Source organism: Mytilus californianus, unplaced genomic scaffold (genome assembly GCF_021869535.1).
Source record: "Mytilus californianus isolate M0D057914Y unplaced genomic scaffold, xbMytCali1.0.p SCAF_6, whole genome shotgun sequence".
Classification (NCBI taxonomy): domain Eukaryota; kingdom Metazoa; phylum Mollusca; class Bivalvia; order Mytilida; family Mytilidae; genus Mytilus; species Mytilus californianus.
This window is the reverse complement of record NW_026262712.1, coordinates 42,470,307-42,493,953: the sequence shown is the minus strand read 5'-3', so window position 1 is coordinate 42,493,953 and position 23,647 is coordinate 42,470,307. Positions and strand designations below refer to the sequence as shown.

The 23,647-nt window shown below is 30.7% G+C and overlaps 1 protein-coding gene across 1 annotated transcript in view; it reads right to left on the bottom strand.

Moving 5' to 3' along the window:
* The window catches only part of LOC127705655 (uncharacterized), an 81,659-nt gene extending 69,969 nt beyond the window's left edge, over positions 1-11,690 (bottom strand). Inside the window, exon 1 of the mRNA XM_052209984.1 lies at positions 11,552-11,690. Coding sequence (XP_052065944.1) covers positions 11,552-11,672 — 121 coding nt within the window. The 5' untranslated portion in view covers positions 11,673-11,690. The remainder of the gene's footprint in view (positions 1-11,551) is intronic.
* Positions 11,691-23,647: the final 11,957 nt, after the last annotated feature.

Sequence of the window (23,647 nt, the reverse complement as noted above, 5' to 3'; positions counted from 1 at the left end):
TGCTTGAATAAGTGCTCAAAATTCATCAAAAAGAATAGATCTGTCCGAGGAAATCTTTCTATTGATGTCAAGGATTTGAATACAATATAGGTAAGGTTTTAACTAATTATGAGACAGATCACTCACTTGTCCACTGACATCATTCTCTGTATCGTCGAAGCTGTAATCAACCCTAGATGACCCATACCAATACTTCATCCTAGAAGCCTTCAACTCTACGTGACTAAAAACAAGTTTCAAGACATCCAGTGTCATTCCTGTAAATTTACAACAATGAGGCTGTAAAAAATGATAATGTGTTAATGCAACAATTTCAATTGATCTTAATTTTACATCTAAATTTGATTATAGTTAATCCTTTTTTTTTTACATCTCAAAAAAATATTCGAAAAGTCTACATATATTAAATAGACCAATCTTTTTAAATTAAGAATAATACACCATGCTTTCATTCCAATCTGATATTTATAATATGGAGACCTTTTAAATACCTGTATAGGCTTTAAGCTTCTCACTGCATGAAACTATATATTTAATTTGTAATTATACCCTTGATAAACTACAGTTAAATTCTCATTTTAAATGTATACTTTAAGTTTATTTATCATTTAAATTTCACATTTAATTGTGGTTTAATTTGAATTTAAGCTATTAATTAAATTCCTACATTTAATTGTGGTTTAAATCAACCTTTATGGTAGCTTAAATTTAATGTATAAGTAAGTTTAAATGAATTTATATTTGCATAAATTCTTAATTTAAGCAAGAATAGTTCAATTTAATCTTCATTTTACTTAACATTTATGTGCAATTAAGCAAATACAAATACCTATTTTCAAAGTTTATTTTAATTTAATCTTCACTATACTAGACATTTAAGAAAATTTAATCAAACATTATATAGATATTTTGAAAGTTTAATTTTAAATAATCTTCATTTTACTAGACATTTAAGACAATTTAATCAAACATTATATAGATATTTCAAAAGTTTAATTTTGAATAATCTTCATTTTACTAGACATTTAAGTCTGAATTTAAGCAAGTTTATTTTAATTCATATTTACAAAATAAATGAATTTAAGCAAATATTAAATTGCTATATTACAAGTTTAGCTGCATTTAATCTTCACTTTATCCAACATTTAAGTCTTTCTTTAGGAATAAATGTTTAGTTTAACAACAACTTGGGCTTTGCTCATTTTTGAAGGCCGTACGGTGACCTATAGTAGTTAAATTCTGTGTCATTTGGTCTCTTGTGGAGAGTTGTCTCAATGGCAATCATACCACATCTTCTTTTTTTTTTCATATTATCTGAAATTAAATTTGAATAAAAGTAGGATTCAAGAAAAAATACTGAATTTAAATATTAAAGCAGCTTTTCTTTTAAATCGGGATTAAACTTTTTGATCTATTTGTGTTTGATTTACTTAAGATTCTATGTATAATGTATACAATATAGATACTATGGGTTTGAATCCATAAAATGTATATACTTTTTCAATGAAGCAGGCGAGTTACTTTGCCTGCTTTATATTCTGTTGAAATCCACATTATGTTTTGTACTTGCAAACATATTGTTATTCAAAGGTACAAAAGTAGTTTACCGGCCACTTGTCTTGAAACTTAACCATATTAACAGACTCTTAAGAACATGAAATGATAAAATTAAAGCAGTACTATATTAAAATACATGTACTTGTTTAGTTTTTCTTCCAATATATACCTTGTAATTTATATGTTTTTCTTGCATTTTTTGGAATGATTGTTGTTGTCTTGATGAAATTTACCCCACATCTGCCCTGTTCTTTATACAAATATGCCATCAACATCAACTAGTGTCTTTTTTTCTTTGTCAGAAATAATAAGAATAAAACAACAAAGTAAAATTCTAATTTAATTACTAGCCACAACAGTTATAACTTCATTTTGGAATATATACCAGCTAGATCTGACTGCATTGTAAGCCATTCATCCGAAACAACATAAAACATCTTTTCATTTGAACTTCATTAAATTAATTCTATCAACAAATCAGAATATAGAACATGAGTTTTGGAGTTGTCTCTCTTTAATAATTAAATAAATTCGGTTGACATGGCACAGTTGAATATTCTGATAAATTTGTGTGTACTCATCAATAAAACAATTAAAAGAAAAAAATCAGAAATAACCTCATCAGTATAGTCAGTTTAATTTTCATTAAATAAAAAAGTCCTGTAATCAGTGGGACATCTTTTTAAAGAAAGACCTGTGAATAAGCTTATTTTATGGAATTACCAATACTGTAAATCAGATATTAACTTTACATGACCTTTCAGCCAATAGAAAAAAAACAAGCAAATACAAATATTCACATGCTTATTATACTTAGATCTTCTTTTCATTTGAAATATCAAGAATGTTTGGAAATTGTGAGAAAAAAAGTCAGCTAAAAGCAATGAATGTGAAGATAAATAAAGATAAGACTGTTTCAGTGAGTAGAATGAAATCTTATTTTTACTTTTTGGGAAAACAATTTGATATATATGAACAAAAATTATATTAAAACAATGACATAAATATTCAAACAATCTCACCATACCAAAAGGTTATAACAAACAATTATAAAAAAAGGAGTTACTTCCCCTAGATCAGAGAAGTAAAGAATGTCCTTGATATCAAAGCTATGTTTACATTGATTATTTTGAGTTAGGCTACTTGTATTTATCATAAATGAGGTTCTTAATTTGATATCTTATGTAGACAAGACAGATAAAATATGTTACAAAGTAATCACTTACAATTCATTTTGTACTATCAAACTTAAAGCAGATAAAAGTACATAGCAAATAAATTTTACTGTCATTGATATATATTTTGTTATAACTAGCATATGACACATACAGTCACCCATCAGATTATACTATGAGTATGCACAACACAGATATTTTTACGCCCCCACATTGTAAATCACATACAACTCCATAATTGTACTTTAAAAACCTTGCAAATTAAATACATTTGTAATTTACATTGAATTAAAAATGTTTCAGTTACTTCCCCTAGATCAGAAGAGTCAAGTATGTCCTTTATCAATTCTACTCTATTGTTAAAGCTATGTTAACATGTTTTATTTCTAGATGGGATACTTTTATTCATCATAAAGGAGGTTTTGAATTTGAAATCTTATGTAGATAATGGTTGATAAAAATGTGTAATAGCGTAATGAATTACAATACCATCAAGCTAAATTAAGATAAAACTTTTCAAAGAAGATTTATTTGCAAATGCATTTACTTCATTGAAATATGTTTTTAGAACTAACAAATGATACAAAGTCACCAATGACGTAAATGCACGACACACATTTTCCCACACCCCAGCATTGTAAATCAGTAGCAACTACTTAATTGTACTGTAATTATAACTTTAAAAACTTGTTGACAGGGATATTCAAGAAACAAATCCAAAATGTTTGCACTTAAAAATGTTTGAGTTACTTCCCCTAGATCAGAAAAGAACAGAATGTCTTTTCTGCATTCTACCCTATTGTTAAATCTCCATTTACAAATTACATGTAGCATAAATTAGGTATTGACTTTTATATTTTATGTAGATTAACTAGGATAAAAATATGTTATATTTATAAAAAATTACACTACCATCCAATTAATTGCAAATTAAAGTACACACAAAATTAGTTATACTGTCCATCAAAATAAATATTGTCATAACTAACAAATGACATAAAATACTATCTTGTTGAATACAAACAATACATGTACATAAGATTTCTGACCTCAAAAATATTTATAATCAGAATAATTTGAAATTAAGAATCACCAGTTAATATTATAATTTCAATTTGAACTAGGCGTGTAATTGTCATTGAAAATAAAGTAGATAAATTTCATACTTATAATTTCATTTAAATATATACATGTGTATAGCAAGTCATTAAAATCATTTATTAACATACACATTTTGACTTATTGATTGAAAGCTGTTGAACTACAGGCAATTTCTCTTCTATCTTGAAAGCTATTTAATTTCACATTTATAATATCAACTTTACATGAATTCATTCAAACTAGTTAACTCAAAGAAAAAATATAAATATCTCCCATCATTTATACAAAAAAATGTTTATAATTCATCTTATGTATAATGTATGTGTAACAAACTCCATTTATTTATTTATATATATCTATTTCACTTAGGACTATATTTTATGTTAGGGCTTATTTTCGTTAACACCGGACTATATAGTCAAGCAGACCTTTCATGTGTATCACGTGATTAGGCACCTATTGAAATTTCGCAGGTGAGTTTGAAATCAGTCGACACATGGCCATTGTATAAAGCACACGCTTGTGCGGAGTCTAGAGTTGGTAAAAGTAGCAGTTGGGTATTATAATTGTCAGTTTAGGACATGGATATCCCAAGGCTTATTATTACAACACTCAGGTAAGACATTTTTACTTATTTATATCGTTCATTGAGGTCTATTTTGCCGTCGGGATGATATTTCTTACTCGCGGTCCAAAATGTCGGAAAATTGCTGTATCATGCAAATGTATAGATAAAGTAAGTAATTTTTGGGTTCAATATTTATTTTGCAGGGGTTTTTAGGCCCGGTTTTGGTGTGCGTACAGCACGTAGTAAATACCGTCGACTGGTCGGTGATATATGGTGTCGGAGATACAAAGGGTGTTACTAGTAATATGGTTACAACTCGATGTTTGCTGATATCAATTACAACGCCTGGAGTCGGTGAAAATATCCGTTATAAATATACAAAGAAGTTCGTTTAAATATATGTTAAACGAATCGAGCAGTCCTTGCAGTATTATGCAGTTTCAAGTCGTCATTGCTCATTGAAGTTATCATTGCAGTAAAAGTATAAAATCTAGTGTTCTTTTCATCAATTTAGAATCAACCAAAAATGTGTGAAAATAGTTATTTTCTGTCCGTTTTATATTAAAAGAAATTCAAGGGGAACAACCCAAAGTTATTCTACAGTACGTGCAACGTTCAACCTTTACCGGGAAGTGTGCAGAGTGGATGGAGGTGTGCGGACTGTAATTGTTTAATTTCATTTTGTTTATTTCATAACATTATATTTAGTTCTGTTTTGTGTGTGTTTATTTAGTTACATTTGCATGTATTCATTTCATTATTTCATTTATGTTGAATTTACTTTACTTTTGTTTTGTTTATTAAATTTATATTTAAATTTAGTTTTGTATGACATTGGCCACTTGACAATCCAAAGAACTTAATTCTTTACAATGGTGGCAGCGGTGGGATTGTCACTGTGCCAATTGTTATATTAGGAACATTGTCAAACATACAAGAGGGAACATTTTTGTTGAACATTTTATTTGAATTTTGTGATTATTATTTTTGTTATCATTTACATTTACTTTGATTTATTATTATTTGTATTGTGCAGCGTGACAAGTGGATTACCCGCTTGGGTTGCAGATTTACTAGAGAAGGGAGAGAAGGTGGAGACATGTTTGGAACTGTTAAGAAACATGCAGGCTACAGAGAGGGAAGAGCGAGCGGCAAAGAGAGAGATGAGAAAGGTAGAGATGGAAAGAGAGGTACGATTAAAAGAGTTAGAGCTTAGGGACAAAGAGCTGACACAGCGGGTAGTGCAACCCCAGGGCAAGTCAAATTTGAAGTCAAAATTTTCCAAGTTTAAGGAAGGTGACGACCCGGATGTTTTTTTAAGGTCATTTGAGAAGTTAGTGGGTTTGCATAAAATACCCAAGCCAGAGTGGGCCCTCAGATTAGTCCCTTTACTTTGTGGGAAAGATTTAGAGGCATTTTCTAGATTGTCAGAAGAGGACAGTAGAGATTATGATAAAATTAAAACTGCTATCTTATCTAGATATGAGCTTACTGCCGAGGCATACAGAGAAAAGTTCAGAAGTGCTGGTCAATTTTCTGATGAGTCATTTAAGGAATTTGAAGTAAGATTGGTAGGGTTTCTTAGGCATTGGATAGAGCGTGAAGCGATAGGCACTGATTTTGATAAATTTGTTGATTTAGTTACTAGAGAACAGTTGATGGTAAGTTGTAGTAAAGAGCTGAAACTTTGGATCAAGGAACAAAAACCAAAAACGGTCGACGAATTGGTAGATAAAGCAGAGGCGTTTCAACAAGCTCACAAGAGTGAACAGGTAAGTTCCAAACAACATTCAGATTATACAGAACAGTCTAAACATCAAGGTAAGAATTCCCAAAAGAAACCAAACACAGATACTATGGCTTGTTTTATTTGTAAAAACATAGGCCATATAGCAACAAATTGTCCTGCAAGGACAAACCGATCAACAAGGGGAACAACCCAAAGGGGTAAAGAGTTTACTATTTGTACTGATCATGCTCCTTTACAGTGGTTACAGAGGATGAAAACCAGTAACCAACGGTTACTCCGTTGGAGTTTGATACTTCAGGAATTTACTTTTACTATTTGTTACATTGCAGGCAGGACGAACATTGTTGCAGATGTATTATCTAGATGTGATGATATTTAGATGACCCCTGAGTGTTACTAGAATGCTACTAAAGTTAATGTTTTATTTTTATTTTATATAGGTTGATAGGTACATATATTGTCATATATACCTGATATAGTTTATTTCAGATTTGTTTTGGAGTTTGTTAGTCTGGTTGGACTAAAATGTGCTTTAGTCTTCAGGAAAGGGACGTTTGTAACAAACTCTATTTATTTATTTATATATATCTATTTCACTTAGGACTATATTTTATGTTAGGGCTTTTTTTCGTTAACACCGGACTATATAGTCAAGCAGACCTTTCATGTGTATCACGTGATTAGGCACCTATTGAAATTTCGCAGGTGAGTTTGAAATCAGTCGACACATGGCCATTGAATAAAGCACACGCTTGTGCGGAGTCTAGAGTTGGTAAAAGTAGCAGTTGGGTATTATAATTGTCAGTTTAGGACATGGATATCCCAAGGCTTATTATTACAACACTCAGGTAAGACATTTTTACTTATTTATATCGTTCATTGAGGTCTATTTTGCCGTCGAGATGATATTTCTTACTCGCAGTCCAAAATGTCGAAAAATTGCTGTATCATGCAAATGTATAGATAAAGTAAGTAATTTTTGGGTTTAATATTTATTTTGCAGGGGTTTTTAGGCCCGGTTTTGGTGTGCGTACAGCACGTAGTAAATACCGTCGACTGGTCGGTGATATATGGTGTCGGAGATACAAATGGTGTTACTAGTAATATGGTTACAACTCGATGTTTGCTGATATCAATAACAACGCCTGGAGTCGGTGAAAATATCCGTTATAAATATACAAAGAAGTCCGTTTAAATATATGTTAAACGAATCGAGCAGTCCGTGCAGTATTATGCAGTTTCAAGTCGTCATTGCTCATTGAAGTTATCATTGCAGTAAAAGTATAAAATCTAGTGTTCTTTTCATCAATTTAGAATCAACCAAAAATGTGTGAAAATAGTTATTTTCTGTCCGTTTTATATTAAAAGAAATTCAAGGGGAACAACCCAAAGTTATTCAACGTTCAACCTTTACCGGGAAGTGTGCAGAGTGGATGGAGGTTTTGCGGACTGTAATTGTTTAATTTCATTTTGTTTATTTCATAACATTATATTTAGTTCTGTTTTTTGTGTGTTTATTTAGTTACATTTGCATGTATTCATTTCATTATTTCATTTATGTTGAATTTACTTTACTTTTGTTTTGTTTATTAAATTTATATTTAAATTTAGTTTTGTATGACATTGGCCACTTGACAATCCAAAGAACTTAATTCTTTACAGTATGTGTGTATCAAATAAAACTATTTCGTTAAAGTGGAGTTACCTCCCCTATATGACAATAATTGATACTTGTGTAAGAAAAATAATTATTGATAGTAGAAACCTAATTGAATGAATAAATCACCATGTATGTCAGGTACTTTTTTAAATCTTCAAAATTTCCAGTTTTCAACCACTTTAGTTGAAGTTTTTTTCCTAATGAGCCATTGATATAATCTGGAAGCAATATCTTCTTAGCTTCAAAGTGTTTTTTCTTGGTACCTGAAATTAATAAATGCATTAATTTAAATATTAAATATAATGCAGGTTATACATGTGAAAAAATATATAGCCAAACATGTATGTTAGTTTTTTTCATGAATGATAATTTTGGTAATACAGATTTGCAGGTAATCTTATATATTAATGCTACTTAATCATATTAAGATTAAGTACGAATTTGTAAAATACAATTTGGAAAAAATACCAGTAAGTCATGTAGGTATAAAATTAAGACAGTTACCTTATGCATGCCTCTTTTTTTTCCTTTTTATTTGAAAATATGTCTGTTATTTTCTATCATGCCAGGGTTTTTTTGTTTTTGTTTTTTTATTCGAAATCATAAAATGTCTTTAAGTTTAAACAAAAGATATCTATTTGAAATCAAGAATAAAGCACACAAAACATACAGTTAATATTGAAAAAATAAGTTGAAAGATAAATTAAAATGGCAATATTGCAACAACATGCTTACATGTATGGAAGGTATTATGTTTGTTTGCAGTTTGCACTGGAGACGAAATAGAGTTAAACTACTTCAAACACATCTTTTACATTTAATTTGCTTTTTATCTAATAAACTAGTAAAATAGGCTCTTACATAAGTCAGAATAAAGGAATAACATGTATTTCATGTTTCAGTAATATCAAATATTATCTCATTTCATCACATACACCATAATGGGTCAGTCTTCAAACATTTCAATGGATACTGTATTTTTGCACATGTAACTGTCATATAAACTTTACAACAGCTTGCTCATAACTTCACCATACCTGAATTAAAACAAAATAACATGCAAATGATACATTATATAAGAAAAAAAAAACATGCTTTTACTCTGCTACATGATTAACCTGTATAGGCTTTAAGCTTCTAAGATCTTTTCCACATCTAAAACAAATAACTGTCTTCTCATGGTCTTCAAGTTGACATTGAATAAGTAAGATGGTAAGTCTGAGATCCTGAATCTGCAATTTCAGTTCAAATATAAATACACGTATAACACTTCTTTCCTCTATCCAACCCTATATTTAAATTTGGAAAGGAATTTATTTGGTTTTTTTTTTCATGTTCTTGTCCAAAACCAATGAACCAAGAAAATGAGGTCATGGTCAGATGAACGCTGCCAATTGAGACATTGATTTTTGGATTAAAAAACATTTTTCCAAATTTTATGCCCCCGCTGAAGCATATGGGGGGGCATTAAGTTTTACCCTTGTCCATCAGTTTGTCCCCAAGTTGGTTTCTGTTCTCTAACTTTAGTTTGCCTCAACCAAACATTATGAAACTTAAACAAAATGCTTTTTACCACAAAACAAAGATCAAGTTTGAATTTTGGTGGTGTCACTTAAACTATTCTAGAGTTATGCCCCTTTACTAATGGAAAATTACATTCTGCAAATAGATCAAAGTAAAAAATCTCAGAATAACAATATAAAGTGATTGTTATTTCACTAGTTAAGTAAAATACTAAAAAATCTCAAAATAAAACATTTTTGTACATTGTGGCTATACAAATTCACTGCAACAAGCATTCTGTGAGTATTGCATGGCAATACATAGTCCCCTACCGGTTAAAAATTCATTGTATTGGAACAAAATTCTAACCTGATCTATAACTTGTCATGGTGTAAACTATATAACAAATATCAAGTCAATATCTTTAAGCATGACGAAAAAAGTGTTGAAAACTTATTATTTAAGTGAATTTACTAAGTCCAAGGACCATAACTTTGCACAAAATCATCAGTCTGGAACAAAATTCGAACTTGATCTGTAACTTGTCATGATAAAACTATATACCAATTTTCAAATCAATATCTTAAAGCATGATCATGATGATGGAAAAAAGGGCGGAAAACAGACGGAGTGCAAACCTAAAGCCCCCTTCGACTTCGTCGGTAGGGGACTAATAAGGAACATTCTAATATACATATAAGACACTTTTTAGATTATGATATGTTTAAATCCAGAAATAGAACAGTGCTGCACTACTTGATTTATTTCATTTGATTGCCAAGGTTGATGTATTAAATTTGTAACTTCACACTTTCCCACATATCCTCCAGTCCATTTAGAAATATACAGCTCCTATGTCCAGTCATAAATATATAAATTTACCTTTTGTTTCCACAGGTAGAGGAGTAGCAGTAAAGATAGTGGTGTCAATGTCATCTGGTACCTTCCTTCGTTTCCAGGCCCTAGTTCAATCTCTGCTTCAAAATCTAAAATTATTTAATGAAATCCATTATCTATTATAAATTAATAAAATTATCTTCCCGTCATATATTATTTAAAATGATTTTATTTTTTGAAATATACACTTAATGCTTTTTTATACTTTCATCTATAAATTTGAAGTTTTAGATGATTTTGTTGTATATTACAAGATATTTCATGTACATGGTAACTATTTTCTATTTAGCAAAAAAAAAATATTTTTGCAACTTGCCCAACACAGATGCTCAGAAAAAAAATCTACATTAAATTATAATTTCAGCCAGATAAATAATCTAAAGAAAACTTGTCAACAAAAAGAAAAAAGACACTATTAATTATATTTGTTTATCTGGAGTTCACCTACCTATATACTAAATTAATTTACAGAATTTTACCAATTTGATTTGTTCAGGAATATTCACATTTAAAACTAAATTTTGCAAGGTGGATCCTAAATGGCGGGCTTTTTGCTGTTTAAATATTGAAACTTGAAATGCTATGATAAGCTTCACATTACAATGTAACTGTTTCAATTTTCAACTGAAAAATAAAAAAGACTCAAATGTACAACAGTTTTTCCATTTTTTAATTTCTCGATAAGAATAGGAAATATTTACCCAGAGTGAACAAACACTTGCGACTCTACTAAATAGCAATCATACCTGTAAAAAGATTGTAAAGGCAATTTTTGGTCAGTCTTACCTGATAGAGTTACTGCATCGTTTTCTTATAAACAATTAATAGGAGTATTGCATCATGTACTCATCAGATTAATTCCAATAAGTTCATTTATGGTTACTTTAAAATAATAGAATAGTGAAATATATCTAAGGTTAGTGCATTGACTTTTTGTAAGTCCAACACCAATTGTGCCTTGGTGACTCCTTTTTGAAATCCACGATCCGCATATTCTAAAACGATGAAATTTTTCACTTTGTTTACTTGTCATCTATGTCGTAGTTGTACGATTATGGTATATATAAACTGTGTTGTTTATCTATTGTAGTAAAAGCACATATCGGTTGAGCAGTACACAGCTTATAGCAAAGTAGGAACTGAGATAGTTTGCGCATGTCATGTGTTAAATACGGGTAAACATGTGTGGCCATTGATGAACGGAATGAGGAGTAGGAAGTTCACAAACACATTTTTTAATGTGCATCCCAAAATACGTATGCCCACAAACAATGTATATGTTTCTCATTGAAGCAAAACGAACATAATAAATGATATGAAAGATGCGATATGAAACATACCTTTCGACTTCCGGATACGATATCTCCTATGCACACAAATTGCCAGAATGATAATTGTAGATATCGAAACTATCAGCGAACTGATCAGTAGTGTTACGCTTCTCGTATCAAAATTGTGCATGGCCGGTCTGAGTGACAATGGTCTAGAAAGCAGTTTTTGAAACATGTTAATATACTATTGCAGACTGAAAATGAAATAACTAAAAACTGACTCGTTTATATAACAAAATCAGCAACTATATGATGTTTTATTTATTCAAATGTGTTGTCTAAAATAACAACATCACAATAACACTTATAACTTCAAGCCGAGAACAAAGTATCTTTACCGAATTTGCAATGACAGTATTCATTCAATTTGCAACAAAAAAAAGAGAAATGTATATTGCCTTCATTTACTTATTATTGTGTTGCTGTTTGAAACCTATTCCGAATTACATCCGCCAATAAAACAGTCTATGTCGGGATGGTTTTAGAAAACAAAGGATATGGGTTATCTATCCAAGACACAAAATCAGTACATACACAACAACAAAAAACACACAAAAAGCAAAGGAACAGCGCTTTTATTGCTGTTCTTCTTCTCAACGTCAAAGTGAGGCCTTCAACACGAAGCAAAACAACTCTCAGCTCACAGCAAGTCTAAGACGGCCCCTAGCACCGTTTGTGTTGTTTGCACTTTTATTGATTTGCAAAAATAGTGGCCAGTTAACTGTTTTTTGTACTGATTTTCATTCTCGTATACAGCTCTCCTATTTCCAATTATTCCAACTGAATCAAATGAGGATTAAGATTTGAAAACAAAATTGTAAACTTTCCACCTCCTCTCCTCCATATGCAATATATTCATGATCAAGAGTCTCGACCGCAATTGCTGAATATGTCTTAAAATTGATTGCCCTTAGTAGATAAGTCCAACCCTGACAAACTGATATTTACAGTTCTAAATGTTGTGTTCTTACATAAAGGCAACAGTAGTATACCGCTGTTAAACAGGTGAAGTTAGTGTTGAGAGTACACAAACATGTTGAACAATGCTAAAATATAAACCATGAACCCGTAAATCAGCGGTTTATGATTGATCTTTGGTTTGATATTTTTTTTTGTCACATGTATAGTCTTAATTAGGCCATCGAATATATATTATATATTATTTCACATTGTGTCATACAATGCCCTATTATAACTTACTATATATGCTATATCGGTATGGGTTCTTGATCATCATTGAAGGCTTCTCAACTTTTATAGACGAGAGCGTAAGGGACAATTACCTCATTGCTCATCCTCCGCCTGTTCCTACTCCAGTGACAACGTGTGTTTATTTTTTTACCTATACTCTGGTTGATTTACAGTTTGACTGTAATATAGACGTTTATCTATCGGCATGATTGGATGGACCATGTGTAAGGATGTACGAAAAAAAATGTGGCGTAGGATTGCTGTCTTTTTGCGTATACACTAAATCTCTTGAAATTTATGTATAGTTTTTTACATATTTGAACTAATTTAATACAGAAAAAACATTCGCAAAGTTTAAATTCAGTCACACAAAATTTTCATTACAAACTATTTGGTAAGTTATATACTAGAAAATGGTCTTTCTTGTATCAATATAACTACCATGGTAATGTTGATGGTAAAGCTACTAAGAATGGTCCTTACATATGTTTTAATGGAGTAAAGTATTATTGATGTAGGTAATTGTATACTATTGTTGGTCAATCATTCAATCAATAGTGTTAGATGGAGATCGTCCATTTATTTCTTAAATGTGCCCTAGGTCAGTATTGTTTGCCTTCGGTATTGAATGATATCATTTCTCTATCTAATGATTCTTATGTTCATTAATGAAACTTATTTTTATTACAGCAACTAATATTAAGTGGAAGCCTACTTGATTTCAGTAACTATAAGCATTCGTTAATGCATGTAACATGTGTAGGGTATAAGCTGTTTTTTAATTTTATTTTTTTCTTATCTATCATAGAGTTATTTCAGAGTTGGACGTTGTACCTGTACTAATTTTAATTGTATGTCCGTTGACGTCCGTTTTGTTAGTCTACTTATCCAATCTGATATAGGAAGATGTTTGGGATCTAACAAAAACTATTTTGAACCCGCGACATTTTCAGTCGCCCATATCCAGTTAGGAAACGTGTCAGTAACGGTCCGATGTAATATCTTAATAATTTCATGTTAAACGTTTTTCTTTATTTGAAGAATTTGATTTGTGGTGGTAGAATTTTGATGGTTTCTTTAAAATTTATTCGTTTGAAAAAAGATTAAGAGGCTGAAATATTTTTAAGAAATATGTCTATATTTGAACACTGTATTGTGTCGTCGCCTTACATTTTGATTTATACGTCGCTGACTTGCTGTCTCGTTAATATTTACATATATTTCATATCTCCTTTGATTTTTATAAAGTAATGTTTTGCACTGAAAATGACATTTGTAAGACATCAGTAAAATCTTTACTGAATTTCGTACATCTGTACTATTAGAATTTACAATCCTACACATACAATATGGCATCATATAACATGTTTAACTTAAAATAAAAATAGTATAAGAGCAATCAAAACTTACATACCTTTTTTCACAGTGAGCCTAATGTTCTAAATTCGGAGGTTCAAAAATTGTGTATTGAATCACGCCATGGAAAATCAAACGTGAAAATTCCCATTAGGTGTCATCCAAACAATATTTAGTTTCCAAATAATGTTAATTCCTTGTAAAGTATAAAATTTATATTCGCATCAATGAAGCCGATGAGATACATAAAGAAGTAATTATGAATAAAATTAAAAAGAAAAATACTTGATCTGTATACATGGTATACCAACAGTTTATTTTGTTAAATGTTAGAAATAGCAAAAAATATAAATTGGTAGGGCAATATTTAACAAAAATTTGATAAATTTAAATAACCATTTCATACATGAAAAATGATAATGGCTTTTTTTAAATCCAGTAGAAACAAACATTCACATATGCTTTGCATCCCAAAAAAGTGTTCAGAATATAACATTGTCACGAAACATCTTTAGATAATAAACTTTTAGGAGCATTCTTATATAATTAGTATTCATTTTTTCTTGGAGGTTATGACAATTTGTAATGTTTGTCGAAAGAATATGGATTGCCACACTAGATGAAGTCCTAAACACGGTAGGAGTGGTCAATAAAACCATGTTTTAACGTTACACTATTACTATAGTGTACTTTTGTTTCAAAGCAATATGACTCATCTCTTTCGACGGAACTCAGAAATGAGCTATGTCTCGAGTGTTGAATCGTGTGATACCAGGAAAACGTCAGTAACATGAACTGCTAGTAGTCCTTTCTTAATTTATGTTGATTAATGACATTTTGCTGAGTTTCTTCTGCTACCTATTCTGACATCGGATTCGGACTTCTTTTAAACTGAATATTACTGTATGTATTTCTGTGTGTTTGTTTATTCCATATAGGTTAGGTTTATAGGGGGAAGGTGGAGATCTCACTAAACATGTTTACCATTGCTCCATTTTTGCGCTGTTCCAAGAACCTCTGGCCTTTGCTAGTCATTTTTTAATTTGGTTCAATTATATGTTTCGGAGTTAAGTGTAGCGCCCATTATCGCTGACCCAGTATACTTTATTATTTAGGGGTCATTTAAAACCCGCCTCGGGTGCAGGATTTTTTCGCTGTGTTGGAGACCCATTGGTGGCCTTGGTCTCATTTCTGCTCCTCGGCCGAGTTGTTGTCTCCTTGACACATTCTCCTTTTCCATTCTCAATTTTATTAAATTCTGACGTCGTTGCATCTGTGGAATAAAAATAGTACAGCTCCGAACTCAGTTTTTTTGATGCGTGTTTCCTGAGTACGCTTTTCATTATTAGAAATGGCAACTCAAATGTTCACCTTGATCACAGGTAAAAATAATTAGTTGCAGAGTTATATCCTCAAAGAAATAACTGCATAATTGCAAACATTATATTTCTAATATGATACTTTGTTTTACTTGTCTTGTTAATTTAACTTACTGGAAAATCAGGTCCTTGTTAGATGATCAATAATATCAAATGCATTACTTTGTTTAATTGGTGAAAATGATTATACAACAAGGAAATCAATAACAAATAACTAATCAATTAAAAAAAAACACAAAATAAAGCCCAATACAGACACCAAAATCAATAAATACAAACACTTATCGAAAATATTTTTTTTTCAAACGCAAATCAACATATACTTTTGATGAGAATTCAGAGCAATATTAAATTAGAAAAAAATTAAGTATGAGTTTAAACACAAGATAACAATTCATTATCAAACTTAGTAAAATGTTGCTAACGCTAAACTTATATGTGTATTTCACAACTTAAAAAAAAACATCATGAATTATAAGGGTTGTAAAGAGTACAACTACAAGGTTATTTTAATTCATTACATCATTTTCATTAGAAATGACCAATAAACAAACATTCATTATTCTGTATTAAACAAGTGTTATTATTTACAGGAAGAACAACCTAAACCAAAACTGTTGTTTACTCCTGTAAGGACTAAACACAAACATATGTTTCTGGTTCCACTGAAAAATATGTATGCCAGTAACGTGTTTGCAAATGTTTAGCCGTACCTTAAATGCGAATTGTAATCGTTAAAATTAATTTACTCTCTGAATTTGTATCAGGACAAAAATCATAAAATATTATGATTCGATCGTCATTGATGAGCCTTTTGTAGACGAAAAGCGTGTCTGGCGTACAACATTGTAATCCTGGTAGCTAGGATGAATTTATTCATGATTATAACAAGACTTTTCTATTGGTATTTTGTAAAAATCGAAAGAAAAGACAATTCTTTTGAAAAAAGTTTTGATTGAGCTTATTATTTATAGAATTCCATCCACATACCTATAGTCGACCTTTCCTATGTGCATATAAACAAATCTTTAGTTAAAAAACAAACATGTACACTAGTAGCATTTACATTGTATTAAAACATAACTAAAATACGCACGAATAAGACAACTAAAAGTATTCCTGATTGTTTACATATGGAACAAGTAATTCTTCCTATGGGTTATTTTCGTTCTTCGTGATCGGCGCATTTTCGCTATCGTGATCCGTTTTTTTACAGATTTATTTTTTTTTTTTTATTTTCGTGATCCGTGATCATGGAAATTTATTTTCTGTGAATCGTGATTGACAAAAATATCAACTCGTGAATCGTGATGAGAATCTGGGAAATAACAAAATTTATAGTTCCAGCAAACATGGTCTTCAATTAAGTTAAATGGCCGAATTAATCCGTCGTTGTATCATATTATAATCGTCGATGTTTCCAAGATATTTGTCATACAGACATTTTTTTTAAAGCATCAACTGCACAAAGTTTTGATAGACGTCAACATGACAACAAATAGAAATTGCCTGCTGAGTTTTAACATTAAGTAATAATTCTTCAATAATGAACTTTACCAATGTTAACGTTTTTTTTTTTAAACTTTAGTATAAAGATATAACTCTTGTATGTGAACCAGCAAACATAACAAGTTTTTGAAATTACCAATGTGACATGTGAAATAGTGATTGTCCATTAATACCGAGCTTTAGAAAAAAAAAGTCATTTGCCAAAATCGATACACCAGTAACTAGGCAAACCAATAAACTAGAGTTAAAAGTAATTAATTAGCGATTCCTTCAATACTGTATTCCTCTTTAATAACAATTGTCACCGTTTTTTGTGGTTTTTTTTTTCTCGCGATTATCTTAAAACAATAATAATGAGAAAGAAATTTTAAACAACACAAACAATAAGAAAACCAAGATACGTATCACCAATTTTGTTAATCAACTCAATAAATGAGAATTGTTATCATTGTACTCACGTCTTTTATTTTTTTAGACATTATTTTTGTGAAGGAAAATTATAAAAGAAAGAAAGTCTGTACAGTACTTATCATCAGCAAGAAACTGAAACTTCAAACAGGTTAAAAGAAATGAATGAATTGGTTGGTTTACTTTTAAATGAGCTACTGTCCCGTAATGAATATATGTCACTGAAACTTGAAAGAAAAATTTAAGTTCTAAAGCGTAAGATTAAAAAAGTAAAGAGAAAGAATCTATTCATGTTATACATGTAAAACAAAGTACGTTTTTCCAGTCATCTTATCTAAGGTTTTACTTTCGATGAGGATTCGGCGGATCCGGTGGTGGTGGTGGCACCCAAACTAATGGCTGACCTTGGTTGAGCTGTTGAGAATCAACAGACATTTGCTCCGCATCTGTCATAAATATAAAAGTAATCATTAATAACACTGTACATCCTCGGAAAATGAGAGTATGATTGAGATGGGTTTTTTTTTTTATCAGTTTTTAGAAAGTATAACATAAAGCGTTTATGCTAGTCTTTATCACATTATAACATATACTGATGATATCGCATGCCCTAAAAAAAAAGGGCGAGACCAGGTGCGTCGACAGGGTAAACGATTTCACACAGTCAAAATGTCACAATTGGGAAAAAGAACATAATCTGATAAATTACAGATGAGACGACTACATCATGTATTTTAAGATCTAAGACCATTGAAAAAAACGGGCGACAGATATCAGATGGACATTCAAATTTATAAGTCGAAAATTATTCTGAAAATGCAATGCATTAAAAAAGAAAAAAAACACTAACAAACAAACAAGAGTACACAAAATACAACATAGAAAACAAAAGACTAAACAACACGAACCCCACAAACGAAGAGGGTGATCTCAGTTGCTCCGAAACGGTAAGTAGATCATGTTCCACGTGTGGCACCCGTCATGATGCCAATATTATTACAAACACGGTAATAAGCATAATTCGGTAGTCACATTAGTTAAAAGGGGACCGTGTTGTGGACATTTTGAACATATCAGATATCATCTGTGAAACGGGTATTCCATAACGGTCAACCAATTCGTCATGGCGTCCGTAAAATTTACGAAGGGAAATTATGTTACTTTGAGTTGATACTTTACAGATCATAGAGGTCACCCTAGATGTATTTATGATGATAACGGTAAAATCGATGAAGTGTCGATTTCAATCATTCTTTCTCATAACTCTGTTTAACTCTTATTTTGTGTAAATATCACCTCTCTGTAAATTAAGTTTTGAAGCAGAATGACTAAAAAATGCATGGAAAGAACACATATGTATTGATATTCAGAAAGGAGACTTTTACAAAATGATGTTTTACTTTCTATCAATTGTAACCAAACCAGAACAGTTGTTTTAATCTGAATTAAATTTTTTCAGATCTCCTTGTATGAATTTATATGTAAAGTTGTAATAATACATCTTTTGTGTTCGTTGTTTTTTATTCTTGTTTTTTGTTTTTTGTTTTTATCTTTTTTTTTTGGGGGGGGGGGGGGGGGGGGGCATATCTGTTAAAATGATTGCCATTATTTGAAAACAAGTGTGATTTTTTTTATCAATTATCCGCTGTTTAATTCATATATTGGAAAATACTTTTTCATGATAACCACATAATATGTATCATTGTTGGATCAAAAAAGGTTTGTAGTCACAACTATCACTGTCTTGGAGCAATTTACATCATAGATCATTTCTTTTGTAAAAAAAATATTTCCGTACCCCATGTACTCCTACAACAAAATTATATGTATTTACTGTGTACGTTAATTTTTTTAACGGCATATTGTCCAAGGTTATAGTTGTCTTTCTAATATATTTTTGCATCTCATCCCTTTTTTATTCATTTTGTAATTACATTTTGTCATAGATCAAATTTATTCGTTCAGTGTGTATTTACTTGTTTGTGTTAATATGTCTTTTGATTGAGTTAAGACATTTGTATTGATATTTTATAGTGTGTATTTCTATGTTGTAATGTTACACTATTATTTCAGGTTAGGGTGAAGGTTGGCGCCTGTTAAAACGTTTAAACCCTCTGCATTTGTTTGCACCTGTTCTAAGTCAGTTAACTGTTGTTCAGTGGTTGTCGTTTGTTGATATGGTTCATAAGTGTTTCTCGTTTCTCGTTTTTTTATATAGATTAAACTGTTGGTTTTCCTGTTTAAATGGTTTTACACTTAGTCTAGTCATTTTTAGTTTATAGCTTGCTGTTTCTTGTGAGCCAAGGCTCCGTGTTGAAGACCGTACTTTGACGTATAATTATTTACTTTTATACATTGTGACTTCGATGGAGAGTTGTCTCAAACTCATCTTCTTATATATACATATATATATATATGCTTGTGCGGACGAAAGTTAAGTATCTTTTACGTGTAATATCGGTAAAATTAATCAATATTTCTGCTTTTCACGATTATATAATTGTTGATATTAATAACCATAGCATAGATCTTATTATATCACATTACCTTTTGAATAATTTGGGGTTCTGTTAGGTCTACGTAAACCCCTTCCATATTGTATATCGGGTTTTGCTGCAAACCAAACATTTGATATGAAATAAGCACTAGATTCTTGTTTCTGAAAATCATGTGTATGTTGTAAAATATGTGATTATAACTTCATCTCATTTTCCCTAAATGAACATTTACAAAAGGGGCATGATTGAATTCTTTGAAGAAAGTGGTGGCTTTTCTCGAAGTATGCCATAATCAGATAGAGTCAGTAAAGGTACAAAACTTTAAAAATTCTTTCAAAGATGGGGTGAAGTTGTTAAAAGTCTCTATAAGGATGTGTACATTTCATAAAAACTTATTAATTTTACTCGTAAAGGTAATTGATAAATCACTTTCTCTTATGGTTGTGGCCTGTTATGTATTTCTTGCATGAAGAGATATTTCTCGTATCACACTGCACGGAGTGTGATACGAAAAAGTGATATGAAAATATGCGTTAATTTGATTGGCTTATTCAGCATCATGAGACGATATTACGACATTTCCATTGGCTATTTGCTAGGTCATGGATAACTTTCAAAGGTTAAGATACAAAACACTCACACGGTTCACCGGAAAATTTTCATTTTGTCAATTTTTATTACATTCTGAAGCGTACAAAAAGTTTTAAAATGTCTGATGATAAAGTTTGACATGGGAGCAGGACACATGACGTCATACTGGTATACGCAAAAGACTAGATCAACTAGTCGCGGGGTTTTTAATTCAACACAATGAAAGTGTTGACCATAAGAGAAATAGGGTTAATAACTTTTGAGAATTGGATATCGCTAGATATCAACTCTCGTTATTTAATTTAAATAGTAATAATAAACTCGCCGAAGGCTCGTTTTTTATAATATTGAAATTAAATAACTCGAGTTGGTATAAAGCGATATCCAATTTTCACTCGTTATGAAACCTATAAGTATCATGCTCGTTTAGTATTGGATTCCTCTAAAAAAACACTGAATAAAAATTGAAAAAGTGTTGATTTGCAGTGTTCGACACTTGTGGTCCTACATTCTGACCATACTTATATTTTGGCGGCGCTCAAGGATTTCTTTTTTAAAGACTATTTATGAAGTCATTTTAAGAATTTCAATATGATAGGACCTTCGTGATTTTTTTTTATTATTATTATTGCTATAGATCAAGCGTAGTGTTGGTTCATGAAAATGATACAAGGACCATGGAGATATGATAAACGGAAACATAAGGTATCTGCATACAAGGTATGAAGAATACAAGTCTTCTGCCTTCTGAAATATAAAGTTTTATGCAAATAGAAAACGCCGCCGCCGCCGCCGGATACCAATCCTTATATCTCGTATACTGCGAGACAATAACTATGTACTTATAAATGCCAATTGATGCAAGCTATCGTGATTTACAGCGGTGTCTTATTTAATTGTAGTGTTTTACGGTGGAAAATGGTATTAAATAACATATAAAATGTTAGTGGACATTTAACTGTTGATATTTTTGTTTCCGTCTTGGTCGAAATGTCAACATATTGTTTATGAGGAAAATAAATTCAGTATTAACATATTTTATCTAGTATTATATGTGTCTTATCATGATATCAAGAAAGGAATTTGAAAATTCGAAAACACTTCCAGTGTCCATAAAATGGTCTTTGAGAGACGTGTGCCACATGATATCATGATATGCAAAAATCTTTTGTTAGTTTTTTTGATTTTTTGTTTGTACTTTTGTGTAGAAATTGAAATAAAATTAATAGTAATATATGTACTAAGAATACTGTTTGCATGCACAAATAACCAAACTTCAAATATGTTAAAAGAAAGATTGAATATTATGTCACCAATACGTTGCTAACATAACGTGGAAATTCATCTGTTTACATATGTTACAATAATTAGCTAACCATTTTGTTTAATGGATTTAATTTACGAATGTCTTATTTACTTTTGTATTATTTGTTTGCTTCGGTGTTATATTGCGGCAAAACAAAAACAAACGAACAAAAAATAATTTAGAAACATAAATAAAGCAACAGTAGTATACCGCTGTTCGAAATTCATAAACGGATTGAGAAAAAAACAAATCCGGGTTACAAACTAAAACTGAGGGAAACACATAAAACCTAAGCGGATTGATTTTTCAGGAGGCGACTCGTTTGTAGCTCTTCAATCTTTGCTTCCGTGAAAACTATCTAATGTTTATAAAAACAATCTTTTCATTCAAAAAACTTGTTGGTGTGATGGAACATCGTTTTGTTATAGTTATAATGACATTTTCAAAATAAAATGTTTACTGACATCTAGGACCATAACTTTATTATAGTGTTCTATCATCACAACGTATTTTATACACATGTTTCTATAAGATATACGCAATAGATATATTATTGCGTTTCAAATCCTCCGTTAAAGCAGCAAAAATGAAACTGCAAAAAAGTTAAATGACACAAATACCGAACTCCGAGTAAAATTCTAAACGGAAAGTCCAGGAGCAAATGGCAAATTCAAAAGCTCTTATATAGAAAGTGGTGGATTTTACCAGTTTTATAGCTAGCTAAACCTCTCACTTGCATGACACTCACATGAAATTCCATTATATTGACAACGATGTGTGAACAAAACAAACACATGAAACAGACATAATAGGTAAAAATATCATAAATGGGGATGTTATAATCATAAAACTGTATATTTTCCTCGCAATTCAGGTGTGTCATTTCTACCCGGTTTAATGGTACTAGTTTTGTTTATTCTGTTCGTTTGTTTGTTTTTGTTTATTATTTTTACTTTGTTCAACATTGATGTTTTAAAATTTCCAATACCTAAGGTGGCCAATGAAATACACTCATTCCATTTGACGCAATAATTAGCATTGCAGTGAGCGTAAATGGCACACCTGTTAATGAAAATACGTTGAGTTTATATTCGTAATGATAGTAAATGTTTACTTCAGGTGGTAGACATCACCATAGTATGAATAAGAAAATAACTTATGAATCAAAATAATTAATTGAGTAATGTTCTTTGTTTTTTTTAGAATATCAAAATGAATATTTGACATCGGACCAATTGTTGAAGTTTACATTAATAACTCAGCAAGATACCAGAAATTCAATTGAAAATAGTAGACACACGAAACATTACATAGGGCATGGACCGTTTGTCTTATTAAAGAATATCTATTGATCACAATTTTGGTATCATGTAATTAAGGGGTTTTTTTTTTGTCGTATTCCGGATTCTCACTGCACTTTTTTAAATAAAAACAAATATGTTAAGAACAAAAAAAATAAGTCAGAAACATACCTTTCGAAGCATGGGGCTTCTGTTTCCTTGTTTTGTTCTTATTTTTTGAACCTGTGAAAAAAGTATATGATACCTTACATACATTCTGTTGATTTGATATAGAACTTATAATGTCGTCGTTGCAATAAAGCTTGCTTGAGCAAACGTGACTCTAACAATGCAATAGTCAATGAATATGTTTTCTTTGATTCAATTCGTCAAAGACATCTTTCATTGTCTAACATGTTTAATAAACATGCATAGATCTTTCTACGTAACTGTAAGACTGTGTTTTTTTGTCGTCTTCCGGACTCTCACTGCTTTTTTTTAATTAAAAACAAATATGTTAAGAACAAAAAAAAATAAGTCAGAAACATACCTTTAGAAGCATGGGGTTTCTGTTTTCTTGGTTTGTT